General features: G+C 42.2%; 1 protein-coding gene across 1 annotated transcript in view; it reads right to left on the bottom strand.

Moving 5' to 3' along the window:
- The window catches only part of CDK5RAP1 (CDK5 regulatory subunit associated protein 1), a 32290-nt gene extending 18200 nt beyond the window's left edge, over positions 1–14090 (bottom strand). Inside the window, exons 1-7 of the mRNA XM_045528814.1 lie at positions 13986–14090; positions 11154–11480; positions 7934–8037; positions 7406–7440; positions 5916–6016; positions 3023–3233; positions 1377–1497 (exon numbers count right to left, since the gene is read on the bottom strand). Of these exons, the coding sequence (XP_045384770.1) occupies positions 1377–1497; positions 3023–3233; positions 5916–6016; positions 7406–7440; positions 7934–8037; positions 11154–11460 (879 nt within the window). The 5' untranslated portion in view covers positions 11461–11480; positions 13986–14090. The remainder of the gene's footprint in view (positions 1–1376; positions 1498–3022; positions 3234–5915; positions 6017–7405; positions 7441–7933; positions 8038–11153; positions 11481–13985) is intronic.
- Between the last annotated feature and the right edge of the window lie 1667 nt (positions 14091–15757).

Genomic DNA, 15757 nt, shown 5'->3' with positions numbered 1-15757 from the left:
AAAATTTGCATTATAAAATATCAGAAAGAAAATAATAGTTGCTATACAGACTTCTTTTATAACTTTATTTTGACCTAATTTCAAATTTACAGAAATAACTGCAACCGTATTTAAATCTAAATAAAGTCTAAACTCCCTTAACAGTAACATATCAATACTAATCTCATAGTTTTGACAAACGTATCAAAGTAACATGTTAACATTAGAGGAAACTCTACATACTATCTCTGCAACTTTTCTGTAAATGTAAAGTCATTCCAAAATAAAAAGTTTATTTTAGGGCCAGACGTGGTGGCTCATGCCTGTAATCCTAGCTCTCTGGGAGGCCGAGCCGGAGGGATTGTTTGAGCTCAGGAGTTCAAGACCAGCCTGTGCAAGAGCAAGACCCTGTCTCTACTAAAAAAATAGAAAGAAATTATCTGGCCAACTAAAAATATATAGAGAAAAAATTAGCCGGGCATGATGGCACATGCCTGTAGTCTCAGCTACTTGGGAGGCTGAGGCAGGAGGATTGCTTGAGCCCAGGAGTCTGAGGTTGCTGTGAGCTAGGCTGATGCCATGGCACTCTAGCCCAGGAAACAGAGTGAGACTCTGTCTCAAAAAAAAACAAAAAAAAGTTTATTTTAGAAAAAAAGTAGGATATAAAACTAAGTAAAATATATACATATAAAAACACATAAAAACCAAATGCAGAAAGATTTAAGGGACAATTGGGAAAATCTGAATAACAATGGACTAGGATGAGGTGGTATGTAGCAATTTTTGTTAATCTTACTAGAAGAACTAATGGTACTGAAAAATCCTTATTTTTTAAATATGCATAATTGCTTATAGGTAAAATGCCACAGTCTACTTTGAAATAACTTTATCAATAAGAAAAAAACAGGCTGGGTGTGGTGGCTAATGTCTGTAATCCCAGGCAGGAGGATCACTGAAGCCCCAAGTTCAAGACCAGCCTGAGCAATACAGTCTCTGCAAAAAATTTAAAAAATTAGCCAGGCATGGTGGCGTGTACCTGTAGTCCCAGCTACTCGGGAGGCTGAGGCAGGAGGATCACCAGAGCCCACAAGTTTGAGGTTGCTGTGAGCTGTGATGATGCCACTGCACACTGGCCTTGTCCTTGGCCTACTAAAAACTCACCTCATTCTAACCTCATGCTGTCTCCATCCCACTGTGCTGCCTCCTAAGCAAACTTCACAGTGGACCTGCCTATAATTTGTGGGCAGCAAAACAAAGGTACACCCAGGTATTTCTTTCTTGCCAGGCATGGTCCCAAACTTCTACAACTTAGAGAAAGCATAGGCTGAAAATTAGAATGGTTGTCCTCATCCTCCCCCAAACATGCTCACAGCAAGAGAGCCTACAGAACTCTTTACCTGCTCAGAAAGCTTCCTCACTTCCTCCAGAATGGAAGCAACAGGCCGACTCCTCTCCCGGCCACGTGTGAAAGGAACGATGCAGTAGCTGCACATGTTGTCACAGCCTCGCATGATTGACCTGGGGAAGAAAGTACCAGAACTTAGTAACAGTAGCTGGGTGTCCTGATGCAACCCAAGGAGCAGGTCACAGCTCCCATGGCATCACTCTCTGGCTCTGAACCCTCTTGCTACTATGCTCGCACAGGACCAATCTGAGATCTCAGAAGCACTAAGGCAAAGATTTCTTTATCTTCAAAAAGTGGTATCTAATCGCAAAATATAAACCAGACTGTAACTGACAGATATAGTCGTTAGCCCAAAGAGGCACAGTGGTGAAGACATAGAGTACAGACTTAAACCTGGACTTTCTACTGTTTTTATGAGTATACTATTTGGACTTGTTAATCCAGACCAGAAAAAAATAATATTACAAAGTATATACATATGTGTGTGTGTGTGTGTGTGTGTGTGTGTAGGGGAAAGAGACCCCAGATTTAAAACACAGGATGCTGCACTTCTCATTCATTCTGATCCAGCTGCTAGTATCTGAGTTAAATCACTCTCTTTCATTTCCATCCTACATATGAAAGCCAGCCTCAACTTATCTTAAGGAAATAATTACCAATATGTATCAAAGATGTTCACTGAAGAATTGTTTAATAAATGTTAGCTACTATTTTTACTAACCATTCCAACAACAGAACATTGGATAGCCATTAAAATGAACAGAGGTTGGCAAACTTCGTCTGTAAAAAACCAGATAGTAAATATTTGAGGCTTTGCAGTCCACAGTCTATGTTAAAATTACTCAGCTCTGCTGTTGCAGTGGCAAAAGCAGCCATAGGCAATATGTAAAGGAATGGGCATAACTGTATTCCAATAAAACTTTATTTACAAAATTAAAGTAGTAAGCCATTTGCCAACCTCTGCTATAGAAAAGTTAATGCCATAAGAAATATTCACCATATTAAATAAGAAAATGTTATAAAACTGTTAGTTAGTACTAACTGTTGTTAAGTACAAGAGCCAATTTTTATAAATAAACACACACAAAGACAAAGGACAAGGACAGGAATGATATACATCAACATAATAGTGTTTATCGTCAGGTAGTGGGAGTATAGGTAACTTCAACTTTCTTCTTTATGGTTTTCTATCTTTTCCACATATTTTTCAATAAATATAAATGATTTTGTAAACAAATTTTTACTTTTTTTAACTTAAAAAATTTTTTAACGAAAAAATTTTTAAATCAGAAAAGTCCAAATTTTTTTTTTAGTGAAAAAAACCTTTTTTAGTACAGAAAAGTTTACTATTACTTGTGTAAAAAAAAGAGAGGAAAGGAAAGTTCCCACATAGATATATGAATGCATATGCGATGAATATTTCTGAAAGGATTATGTAAGAAACTATACACATGGCTGCCTTTGAGAAGTGGTGTAAGAGAGGGGGTGGTGGGTGTGAGGAAATCTTAATATACCATTTTTTGTCTTTTGTACCATGTGTATGTATTACCTTTTTTTAATGTAATAAAATTAACATGTTATTTCAAAAGTGACAAAGAAAGGAGAGGCTCACTTCCCATCTCTTGGGCAGTGACTCACACAAAGGCAGAAGTGGCACTGGGGCTCGTCTGGACTGGCATGACATCAGCGTAGGTCTCGTCCAGAGAGAGCAGCACGTTGGCAGCTTGCTGGCCCGACTCGGCGACAGCCAGCAGCCGAGGAAGGTCCCGATAGGCATCTGGACCAGCCAAAAGATCCACCATTTTCTCCCTGTTGAGAATCTCCTCCTTCAACCTCTCAGCCATGCAGCCTGGAGAGCAAAGCAACAATTTCCCATATTCATCTAGTTTCTTGGCTTCTTCTCACTACAATCATCTCTAGCTTGAATTAGAAACCAGGGCACAGAAAACTTCTCTAAGAGTTTAGTATCATCCTTCCAATTTGACCAACACACACATAGCACTGGAACTTGAATCTTTCTATACAAGAAAATCACAGGAAAAGGGTTCTAGAACAATTAAATTAAATGCTCAGAAAAAATTAAATGACCATCCAAAAACCTTTCAAGACATGAACCACCTTTTCTTTCAGTTGAAAATTATTTAGCCTGATATAAAAATATATATATATTTTGTGTCAGACACTTACTTATATACAACTACACTTATACCCTTTCTCCCTGTCTTCTAGCCCATAATACTTGTTAAAACATGTAAGAAATTAGTTAACGGGGCCAGGTACAGTGGCTCATTCCTGTAATCCTAGCACTCTGAGAGGCCGAGGTGAGAGAATCACTTGAAGCCAGAAGTTTGAGACCAGCCTGAGCAAAAGTGAGACCTCCATATCTGTAAAAGATAGAAAAAGTTAGCAGGCATGGTAGCATGTGCCTGTAGTCCAAGCTACCAGGGGGGCTAAGGCAAGAGAATTGCTTGAGCCCAGGAGTTTGAAGTTGTAATGAGCTATGATGATGCTACTGTACTCTGGCCCAGGTGACAGAGCAAGACTCTGTCTCAAAAAAAAAAAAAAAAAAGAACAGAGTTAACAATTTAGGCTGGTATTTTCCATATTCTAAAAAAAACAGTGTGTTATTAAGGCTATAAAATTTTACAGTCCACCTTATTACAAACACACTTTGAAAGCACTTGCTTAAGAACCATTCTTGGTTGTATACCCACGTTCATGGCAATATTATTCACAATAGCCAAAAGATGGAAGCAACCCAAGTGTCCATCAATGAATGAACACATAAACCAAATGTAGTATATACACACAATGGAATTATTATTCAGCCTTAAAAAGGAAAGAAATTCTGACACATGATATAACATGTATTAACAGCATGTGAACCTTGAAGACATTATGCAAAGTAAAATAAGCCAGTCATAAAAAGACAAATATTGTATGATTCCACTTATATGAGGTTTCTGGAGTAGTTAAATTCATAACAAAGAGTAGAACAGTGATTGCCAGGGGCTAAAGGAAGGGGACAATGGGTGGGGAGTTATTATTTATTTAGTATGTAATTTCTGGGAAGATAAAAAAGTTCTGGAGCTAGATGGTGGTGATGGTTGCAGAACAAGGTGAATACACTTAGTGCCATAGAACTGTATACTTAAAAAGGATTATGATGGTAATTTTATGTATACTTTACCACAATTATTTAAAAAAATTATTCTTGGGATTTCTGAAATTCCTAATAGATATATACCCAGGGGCTTCTATAATGAAGAAACTGAAATGGAACGAAACATTTCAGCTTCCCCTTCCATCCTCCTGCATCTCTTACTACATGAATCTATAAGACTGGAGGTGCTCCAACTGTGTGTTGACCCATCATTAGGAGGGATTAATTTAATTATTTCACAATGGAGATAGTCTGTTTTCCATAAAGTTAAATATATTAACTAAATTCTGGGACAGAGAGGGTACAGAATATTTATTTCTGAAATATGTTTCTCAGCAATCAAGATCAGAAATGCCCAACAGAACTTTCGAATAAGATGATGAAATGTGCTGGATGGAAATGATTAGGGGTGCGGTCCAACCTGGGATCCCCTAGTCACATGTGGCTACTGAGCAATTAAAATGTGGCTAATGTGACTAAAGAAGTGAATTTTCAATTTTCTTTAATTTTAATTAAATTTAAATAACTCCATGTGGCCAGTGGCTACCATACTGGTGAATACAGATCTAGATCTTCACTTGGGCGTGCTTCAGGAGTCAAGATGAAAGACACTTACGTTGGAAATTCATGCTGCCCCTTCAGATTGCAAATTATGTCCTAACTCTGTGCCACCATGAGCCACACTAGACTCTAGGTAGGATATACCACTTTCTGAACACCTATTACTTCAAGGAACTATGAAAAGCCCTTTTATGAGCTTTATCTCATTTAATCCTACAGCCTCTGGCATTAAGTATAAAAGTTATATGAGGTGTACAAGATTTCTTCATACACTGAGAATACAGCCTCTAAAGGAAACTCTAGGCCAGGCACATTGACTCATGCCTGTAATCCTAGCACTCTAGGAGGCCAAGGTGGAAGGATCACTTGAGCTCAGGAGATCAAGACCAGCCTGAGCAAGAGTGAGACCCCATCTCTACCAAAAAGAAAAAGAAAAAAAAAGAAGTGAAAAAAAAAAAAGGAAACTCTAGCATATAAAGATACATGGAGGCCAGGTGTTGTGGCTCAGGCCTATAATCCCAGCACTCTGGGAGGCCAAGGCACGAGGATCACTTGAGGCCAGGAGTTCAAGACCAGCCTGGGCAACAGAGCAAGACCCCATCTCTACAAAAAATTTAAAAAATAGCTGGGCATGGTGGTATGCACCTGTAGTCCTAGCTACTCAGGAGGCTGAAGCAGGAAGATCCCTTGAGCCTCAGGAGTTCAAGACTGGATGACCATCCAGCTTGGATGACCCCATCTAAAAAAAAGGAAAGACACACAGAGTCCAAGTCTCAAAACTTACAAAACCCACAAATTACCAGATACCTAGAATCCCAATCCTCAGGGGCATCCGGGAGCGGGGCCGCCTTGTCTTTAAGGCTTTAAGCTGATGTAAACGGTTCCAGATGGTCTGCTCAGCCTTCTCCCTACAGAGATCAAAAGAGGCAAAACTGAACTAAAAAAAAAAAACTACAGAGCAATCTAAGACAGTGGGACAATGGGAAGAAAATGAAAACCACCCTCAACCTTTAAATGAACATCTACCATTTAGGCTTAGGGATGGTAGGTGGGAGGCCAACTGAAGAAGCACCACTTGCTATAATTCACCTTTTCTACAATGACACCCTTCCTGCACACCTCCAAATCCTGACAAGGCTTTAAGCCAAATGCAGAAACAATCTACTTCACAAAGCCTTCCCCAACTCTCTGTTAGGGAGTTTGTCCACCCTTTAACTTCCCTTCTACCTTAACTATACTTAGCAATTTCATTTTCTTTAGTGTTTGAATTTTTTTTTTTTTTTTTTTTTTTGAGACAGAGTGTCACTTTGTTGCCCGGGCTAGAGTGAGTGCCGTGGCATCAGCCTAGCTCACAGCAACCTCAGACTCCTGGGCTTAAGCGATCCTACTGCCTCAGCCTCCCTAGTAGCTGGGACTACAGGCATGAGCCACCATGCCCGGCTAATTTTTTTTTGTATATATATTTTTAGTTGGCCAGATAATTTCTTTCTATTTTTAGTAGAGACGGGGTCTCACTCTTGCTCAGGCTGGTCTCGAACTCCTGACCTCGAGCGATCCACCCGCCTCGGCCTCCCAGAGCTAGGATTACAGGCGTGAGCCACCGCGCCCGGCCTAGTGTTTGAATTTTTACTAGCATTTTCTGCCAGATGTTAAAGCTAACTGTACATCTATCTTAGTTCCCATATTAAACTAAGCTCCTTCTAGCCAGGCTCCATGGAGGAAGGGTTCATTTCTGAATCCCCCAGAGCATCCAATTCAGTGTCATACAGCAAAGGCCCTCAGAAAGAAAATGTCAGATTAATTAATTGATGATATAGCCAGCTGTGGAAACATTAACACTAGCATGCATTGTACACAGAAACAAAGTAAGAAAGAGGGTATGTTCACCTCTGATGGATGCCACCCACTTCTGTTTAGAACTCTCTCCCCAAGTCACTGTACCCTAGCCCAGGCAGCTGCATCATAAACATGTGCCATTAGTCAAAAGAAAAACCTCAGGAAAAGTTGGGTGGCTCAGCACACTCTGTTTCCTCACCTATAACAGCACCAACCTCACAGGGATGTTGTGAGAATTAAATTTGCTGACGCACGTACAGTGCTCACACAGAATTTGACACATGGTACATGCTCAGTAGATTCAGCCAGTTGTATCAAGACCCTCTTCACTGTGGGAAAACCGCAAGTCCTACTGACAGGTGTTGTTGGGCCATCCCCACAGGTAGGCCAGCCACACACCCTTAGCTCTGGCACTATTACATAAGATGATACTCACTCCTAGGGAAAGAACAAATTCCTACCTGATAGAACATGTGACAAGGAGGATCACATCAGCCTGGATGGAGAGCAAAGCAAAAAAGGGAAGTTACAATCTTTGAAATTAGCCTTGCAGAATCACTGCCCTGCGGCCCTTTATTATTTTTATTATTGTGGTAAAATATACACAATATAAAATTCATCGTTTTAACCACTTTTAAGTATGCACTTCCGTGGCATTAAAAACAGTTGCATTATCATGCAACCATTACTACCATCTACCTCCATAACTATTTCATCTTTCCCAACTAAAATGCTGCACCCATTAAACACTATCTCCCCGCCCCACAACCAATTTTTTAACTTAGCTCTTTACCTGCAGGTGCATATTACCATAAAAGTTTCAAAAATAGCTGGAACAAAAGTACACTCAGTCCCATGGTAAACACTTCACCCAAAGGAACTCTCTCACACCAGGTGGCACCCGGTTCCTGATACCGCTCTAAGAACTGGCACAAATGCAGAGGCTCACCCAGGCCCAGGAAACCAGGGGAAGTAGGAAATGCACGCACCTCTTGCAGATGACTGGTCCGCAGGTAGCCACTCTTCTGTAAGATAGACCAGGCTATCTCTGTGTCGTTCACATTCATCTGGCAACCATAGGTCTCAAAGTAGACTGCAATGAGAGGAGGATTCCATGGTAGGCAGACAAGGAGCCAAATGTTTCAAAAGGTCTCCTTCCCAAATGCCCCAGAAGCATCTTAGGCAGCTTGTTATCCACCAAATCCCCTGTTGTCTCAATTCTAACATTAATTGCTAGATGTACTCCAAAAGTAATGACAGCCTTTCAGAACAAAAGAAATACTACATTATATATACACACCAATTATAAGCCATGTCATTTAAAATATGGGGAAAACAAGTACTTGAGAATCAAGGAAACATGGTTATAAAACAATTAGGAAAGGAAAGACTAGCTGATGGTGTTTACCAGCCTGAGGGGAAAATAAGCTTAATCCACATGTTATACTCCTCTGTCTCAAAATGGAGAGGTTCCCCAGCCACTGGAAGTATTAAAAGCAGCAGTGACCAGAGGGTACATAAAGCCACCAAATAAAAATGATGCACCTTCTCACAGTAACTTTAAACATCTTAAATGAAAGCAAGGTTGTGTTATGAATTAAGACACAAATTCTGCATGTGGTTGTAAGAACGTGAATTTCACACTCCGGCAGCCCCTTCAGTCTATATTCCTAGATCAACCCCTGCCCTACCAGCAGGCTTTAATTCCAGAATCAAATAAATTCCAAATGGAGTTAAAAGTTGAATGACAATCATATGAAAACCAAGAGAAAACAGCAGTTATTTTAAAAGAAAGAAAAAAAGAAAACATCAATCTTTTTTAAAACCTTCCTTGGCTTATTTTCTTTGTCTAAAAATTGAAAACACCAACGGGAACATGAATTATAAAGGATGGGAACAAAGCAAGAGTCACAAACTGTACATACTACTTGATTTACTAATTTACTAATTCAACTCCTAGAGATTTATTCTGGAAAAATAAGTTAATAAAAGCAAATATAGACATATGAAGATATTTATTACAGTATTATTTGTAAAATAAAAATTTTTGAAACAATCTAATGTCCAACCACAGGGAAATAGTTGAAAAAAATCATGGTAGAGCACAATGAGATATCTTGTAACAATTTTTAAAAAACTAACTACAAAGATTGTAGTGTTTGGAAAAATAGCAAGATACGGCCAGGCGTGGTAGCTTACACCTATAATCTTAGCACTCTGGGAGGCTGAAGCGGGAGGATCGCTCAAGGTCAAGAGTTCGAGAAAAACCTGAGCAAGAGCGAGACCTCGTCTTCACTAAAAACAGAAAGAAATTAGCTGGACAACGAAAAATAAATAGAAAAAATTAGCTGGGCATGGTGGTGCATGCCTGTAGTCCCAGCTCCTTGGGAGGCTGAGGCAGGAGGATCTCTTAAGCCCAGGAATTTGAGGTTGCTGTGAGCTACGCTGGCACCACGGCACTCTAGCTTGGGCAACAGAGCAAGACTCTGTCTCAAAAAAAAAAAAAAGCAAGATACAAATAAGTTGCACCACATGATCACAAACAAATCTTTAAGAATTATGAAGGGACATGTCTAAGAAACAGGGTAAACAGGAAAAGGTCTAGTTGTCCTTCAACGTCTCTTCAAATTGTGTGGGTTTTTTTTTTTTTTTTTTTTTCCGCTTGTTTGTTTGTTTTTTAAGAGATAGGGTCTCACTTTGTCATCCAGGCTGGAGTGCAGTGATATAATGATAGCTCACTGCAACCTCCAACTCCTGGGCTCAAGTAATTCTCCCACCTCAGCCTCCTGAGTAAGTGGGACTACAAGAATGTGCCAGCACGTCTGGCTAATTTTTTTTAATTTGTTGTACAGTTGGGGTCTTGCTATGCTGCCCACGCTGGTCTTGAACTCCTGGCCTCAAGAAATACTCCCTGGCCGGGCGTGGTGGCTCACGCCTGTAATCCTAACACTCTGGGAGGCTGAGGCGGGCGGATTATTTGAGCTCAGGAGTTCGAGACCAGCCTGAGCAAGAGTGAGACCCCGTCTCTACTAAAAATAGAAAGAAATTATATAGACAGCTAAAAATACATATAGAAAAAATTAGCCGGGCATGGTGGCAAATGCCTGTAGTCCCAGCTACTCGGGAGGCTGAGGCAGAAGGATCGCTTGAGTCCAGGAGTTTGAGGTTGCTGTGAGCTAGGATGATGCCACGGCACTCACTCTAGCCTGGGCAACAGAGTGAGACTCTGTCTCAAAAAAAAAAATAAAAAAATACTCCCCACTTGGCTTCCCAAAGTGCTGGGATTACAGGTGTGAGCCACCACACCTGACTCAAATTTTTTTTTTTTTTTTGAGACAGAGTCTTGCTCTGTTGCCCCAGGTGGAGTGCAGTGGCATCACTGTAGCTCACAGCAACCTCAAACTCCTGGACTCAAATGATCCTCTTGCCTCAGCCTCCCTAGTAGTGGGGACTACAGGTATACACCACTGCACCTGGCCCCAAATTATTTTTTAAAGAGGTATTTTAACTTATCACATAGTGTTTCTAAGAAAACTTCTGCCCAAGTACAGAGTAAATTTCTATAGCACCAATTGTAAAAGTTGCCTTCTAACTTAGATGAACTAAAAATTAGAACAGAGATTACAAAGTTTCCAAAAGTAACCAAAGAACCAAAAAGAGGACTCCCAGGACTTCTACCCTACCCTAGTCACATGTGGCCAACACTAAGAGTTTCTTAATATTCATGTTACTTGGTAGAGTCTGATGATTCCATAACTAAGCAGGCTTCCCACACCGTGAACCTTCCAAAGCCCTGTCTGTAATAAAAGAACAATTAAAGAATCAGGCAGGCCAGGCGCGGTGGCTCACGTCTGTAATCCTAACACTGTGGGAGGCCGAGGCAGGAGGATTGTTTGAGCTCAGGAGTTCGAGACCAGACTGAGCAAGAGCGAGAATCCGTCTCTACTAAAAATGGAAAGAAATTATGTGGACAGCTAAAAATATATATAGAAAAATTAGCCAGGCATGGAGGTGCATGCCTGTAGTCCCAGCGACTCGGGAGGCTGAGGCAGTAGGATTGCTTGAGCCCAGGAGTCTGAGGTTGCTGTGAGCGAGGCTGATACCACGGCACTCTAGCTCGGGCAACAGAGGGAGACTCTCTCTCAAAAAAAAAAAGAATCAGGCCATGAATGCTGGAAAAGAACAAGGGATAGGAGAAGCAAAACCAACCTTTTCTCTGCCTTCCTAGAAGTTCATCCACTGTGAGATAGGGGGGTGGGTCCTCCACTTCTGGAGAAAACAGCTTCTCTTGAGGAGCTGAGGCACTTCTTAAAAAATGTTGAAAAGTCGGTCCAGTGGCCAGTCTGGAGCTGAAATCCTTCTGAATTCCATCCTCCTGCCTCTCTGGACTGGGACATGTGGTACTGGGGAGACTGCTGTGTTCCCTGCAGGTCCTGAGCAACATCCAGGACACAGAGGCCAACGGCCCCCACCTCAGAGCCCTCTGCACTTGGAGGACACATTGTAAAGGATGCATGGCACTAAACAGCCCAATCTCTGCAAAAGAAGACAGACATCACAAGCATTTATTGAACACTATGTACAGGGTACTGGTCTGAGTGCTTGAGGTGTATTCATTCATTTACTCCTCAAGCCCATAAAGAAGGCACTCTTAATAATATTGTCTCTATTTTACAGATGAAAAAACTGAGGCAATTTACCCAAGACCACACAAAGGAGTGCCAGAGATGAGAGGCAACTCCAAGCAGTAGCAGAGATGACGTAGAAAGTCCTTTAACAAAATAACAAAATAGCACCTTGTGCCAGAAACAGTTCCCAGGGCTTTAAGTGTGTTAACTAGTCAAATCTTCACAGCAATCCTAGGCAACAGAAATATTACAATTCTTATTCTGAGATGAGGAAATAGAGAGGCTGAGAAACTTACCTAAACTCCTGCAGCCAGTAAGCAGTGGAGCCAGGACTCGAAGTTCTGTATGACTACAAAGCTTGTGCCCATGGGCACCTCACAACACTGCCACCTAATACTGTGAAAACACTGTCTGAGGGTATCTGTCTTCCAGCTCCTTCAAAACGAAAGCATCTAACATGGGGCACTGTACGCCTGATCAGTGACTCCTTCTACCCTTCAAAAGTCTCTAATTATTGCCTTTGAACTTCCCACCCAGACCCTCTCACACTTGGGCGTGGAAAACAGCACAACCTTTATGGATGACAATTTGCCACTTTTCATCAAAATTACAAACGTACAAACCCTTTGATCAAACATTTCCATTCCTAGGCATTTATCCTACAGATACACACGTGCAAAATGACCTCTGTATAAGGCTATTCAATGCATCAGTGTTTCTAACAGCAAATGAATAAGATCTAAATGTCATTAATAGGAGACTAGTTAAATAAATACTGACACATCCATTGAATGGAATAAGGCGAAACTGTTAGAAAATAAGACTGACAAAATCAAGGAAGCAAAGTGCTCAGTGCTACCTATAGCATGCTATTCTTGAATCTGTGGGGAAAGAGGCCAGGAATATTGAGGTACACATTTATAAGTGCCATATCTAGAGTGCAGTATCTCTAGAATGCATAAGAAACAATAGTTGCCTCTCAGGAAGAGACTTAGGTGACTAAAGTACAGGAGCTGAAGCCACACTTTTCACCACGTATTTTTAAGGGACCCCATGTCTATGGCCTGACTGCCTCATTCCAGCCATGCCAGACATGTTTGTGTTAATCTTCACTATCTTCTAGGCTTTTACACCTGCTGTTCTCTCTGGCTGGCATAACTTCCCTCTAGTGGTGTGTACAACCCTATGCTATTTTGAGCTCTCTGTTTCCTCCAGGAAGCTGGCCCTAGCCACTATACCCAAAGCCTAGGTGGGGTCCTCCTTGGGACCTCGGGGTTCTCAAAGCTCTCTTCATAACTATCACAAGACTTATCATACTTTGCTGTTATTGTAATTAATACTGACACTTCTGCCATCTCTTGTAAGCTGGGAGGTTCCTGGAAGCCTTTCTACACCTTAAGCATCTGCCATTCTAACAAATGGCTCATGGCAGATGCTATACATGTATGATGAGTAGATGTGGCCCATTACCCTCCCAGCCTGATCACCTGCTGTGTCTGCTACCGGCACTTAGGCAAGAGCAATAACTAACCTACTTTCAAGTGTCAGAGAACAGTAGACTTTTGGTGTGAGCTTTAAGATCACCCATTTCTACCCCTTAATTGTGGTGTGATGTTTGGCAAGACAGATTCCTGTCTCTGAGCCGGCAATTCCACATCTGTAAAATAATGATAAAAGTAGCAGCTCTCCCCCCAAAGGTGTTATGAGAATTAAATAAAATATTAAACACCCAACGTGGGATACAGTAAGTCTTCAGTAACCACACATTCACAGCACACACCTGCTTTCATGGGCAGTATTAGAGAATCCTGGTTAAGAGTATGGACCTTAGAGTCCGAATCTAACCCCACTGCTGCCTAGCGAGGTATACCTTGGGCATCTGTCAAACTCTGGGTGCCTCCATGTCTTCATATGTAAAATGAGGCTAATAATACCTGTCTCCATGAGTCTACTGTGAGATCAACTGTGATAGCACAAGCAAAATGCTTTGCATAGCACAGTGCAGAAGCCTCTGTGGGGGCTCGAAATTAATCTTGGGAGTCGGTAATGGCGATGGAACCACAGCCCGACATGCCAAACATGGGATGGTTACAATGTGTTAGGCGAGGTGCAAAGCGCTTCCCGTGGGTTACTGCATTTAATCCTCACAGGAACTCTGTGAGGCAGTTTCTACTATCATCCCCCCGTCACAGGTGACGAAGCCAAGGCTCGGAGGCAGGGGAGTGATGTGCCCAAGGTCACACGGAATTAGACAGCAGGATAGGGTGCGAACCCCGACTCCAGGCCCCGCGCTGTAACCACTGTCCATCCTCCCCTTGAGCACCGCGCATTTCCAGGGCTGCGCGGCCCCTCCTGCCCCAGGCGCTACCCACAGGCCGGTGCGCAGCCCCGCGCGGCCGAGCGCGCCACTCACCTGCCGCAGCCGAGGGGCGCAGCGTCCCGCAGCTGACGCTCTGCCGGCTGGTCCGGACCCCTCAGCAGACCGCCACTACGGGCGCATACACGCGACTTCCGTTCCGCTGCGACTTCAGTCCGGGCACTCTAACGGAAGTGCATCCACTTTACACTCCGGGTGGACCCAGGCTCCTGGCTTCGGAAAACGTCCGTGGCTGAGCTGAACCATGTGGTAGCCACTAGCCACTGGCGCATGTGACAATCAAGAGCTCCCAAGGTGACGAGTGCAAATTAAATATGCTCTAAATGGAAAATACACACCAGGGCCGGGCGCGGTGGCTCACGCCTTGTAACCCCAGCACTTTGAGAGGCCGAGGCGGAAGGATCGCTTGAGGCCAGGAGTCCGCGGCTTCAGTGAGCTAGGATCGCTCCACTGCTCTCCGGCCTGGGCACCAGAGGGAGACCGTCTCTCTAAAAAAAATTTTAAATTAAAAAAAAAAAAAATTCCTCCATTGGCTATGTGGGGAAAAACTACAAAAAGAATGTGAGATAAAGATAAAAAAATATACACACCGAATGTTGCAGAAAAATGTAAAACAGTTCATCAATGATTTTTATATTGATTATGTGTTGTAGTTATAGTTGGGATATATTGGGTTAAATAAATATAGTATTTGAATTAATTTCTTTTTTAGTTTGTGGTTACAACGGTAGAAGTATTTCAATTAATTTCACCCGTTTCTTTTTATTTTTTTGATGTGGCTACTAGGATATTTTAAATCCACATATGAGGCTCTCACTCTATTTCAGACCTACTCTATAGGTTAATGACTTTCAGATTCACCTTCCAGCTGGACCCTCCCTGGAGTTCCAGAGCCATAGTCCAGCTGCCCACTTGGCACCTCCCCTCAGGTGTCTGGAGACCACCTCTAAACTAACTTTTACAGAACTCTTCATTTCCACACACACATCCTCTCCAAAAACCTATCCCTGCCATTCTAGCCCATCTCAGCAAATGACCCAACCATCCTTCCAGTTGCACTGGGAGGAACTGAAGAGTCATTTTTGTTTCCTCTCCCTCAACCCCCACATTCTATCTCTCAGCAAGTCCTGTCAGCTCTAACTACAAAATGTCTCAAATCTGCCCACTTCTCATTCTGGGCTGCTACAACTCTACCCCAGGCCACCATCACAATAGCCTGGTAACTGCTCTCCTTGCTTCTGCCCTTGTCCTGTCTCCTACTTACTATTATCTTTCTGGAATACTCTTTCTCCAGATTGTTTCATGGCAGGCCCCTTTTCATCCTTTAGGTCTCAGCTTAAATATCAGCTCTTCAGAGAGGCCCTCTCTGACCACCCCATATAAACTACTCTCATTACTTATCACATCATTTTGTTCACAATATGTATCACTAACCAAAAAGTTGGCATTATTTATTTACTTCCCCCATTGCCTATTCCCCAGACTGTCAGCTTCCTGAGCACAGGATGAACTGTGCCTTGTCCACTGCTATATCTCCACAATCTACACAGGGTCTGACTCACAGAAGAGCTTAATAAATATTTGTTGAATGAATAGATGATTATTTTATGTCTTTGTTTGGGTTCCCCAGAAGCAGACCCTGAGATAAGGATTTGAGTGCAGGTAGTTGATTTGGAAGGTGATCTCAGGAAACACTAGTAAGGTAGCAGGGAAAGGAGACAGGGAAGGGAAGACAGCCAGTGAATAGTGTTGTCAAGCAAATTTCTTGCAGGCATCTGGGTCTTAATCCTTCTGGGGAACTCTGGGAA

Source organism: Lemur catta, chromosome 17 (assembly GCF_020740605.2).
Source record: "Lemur catta isolate mLemCat1 chromosome 17, mLemCat1.pri, whole genome shotgun sequence".
In the NCBI taxonomy this organism is placed as follows: Eukaryota; Metazoa; Chordata; class Mammalia; order Primates; family Lemuridae; genus Lemur; species Lemur catta.
Note: the sequence above shows the minus strand (reverse complement) of the source record. Positions and strands in the feature narration are given on the sequence as shown.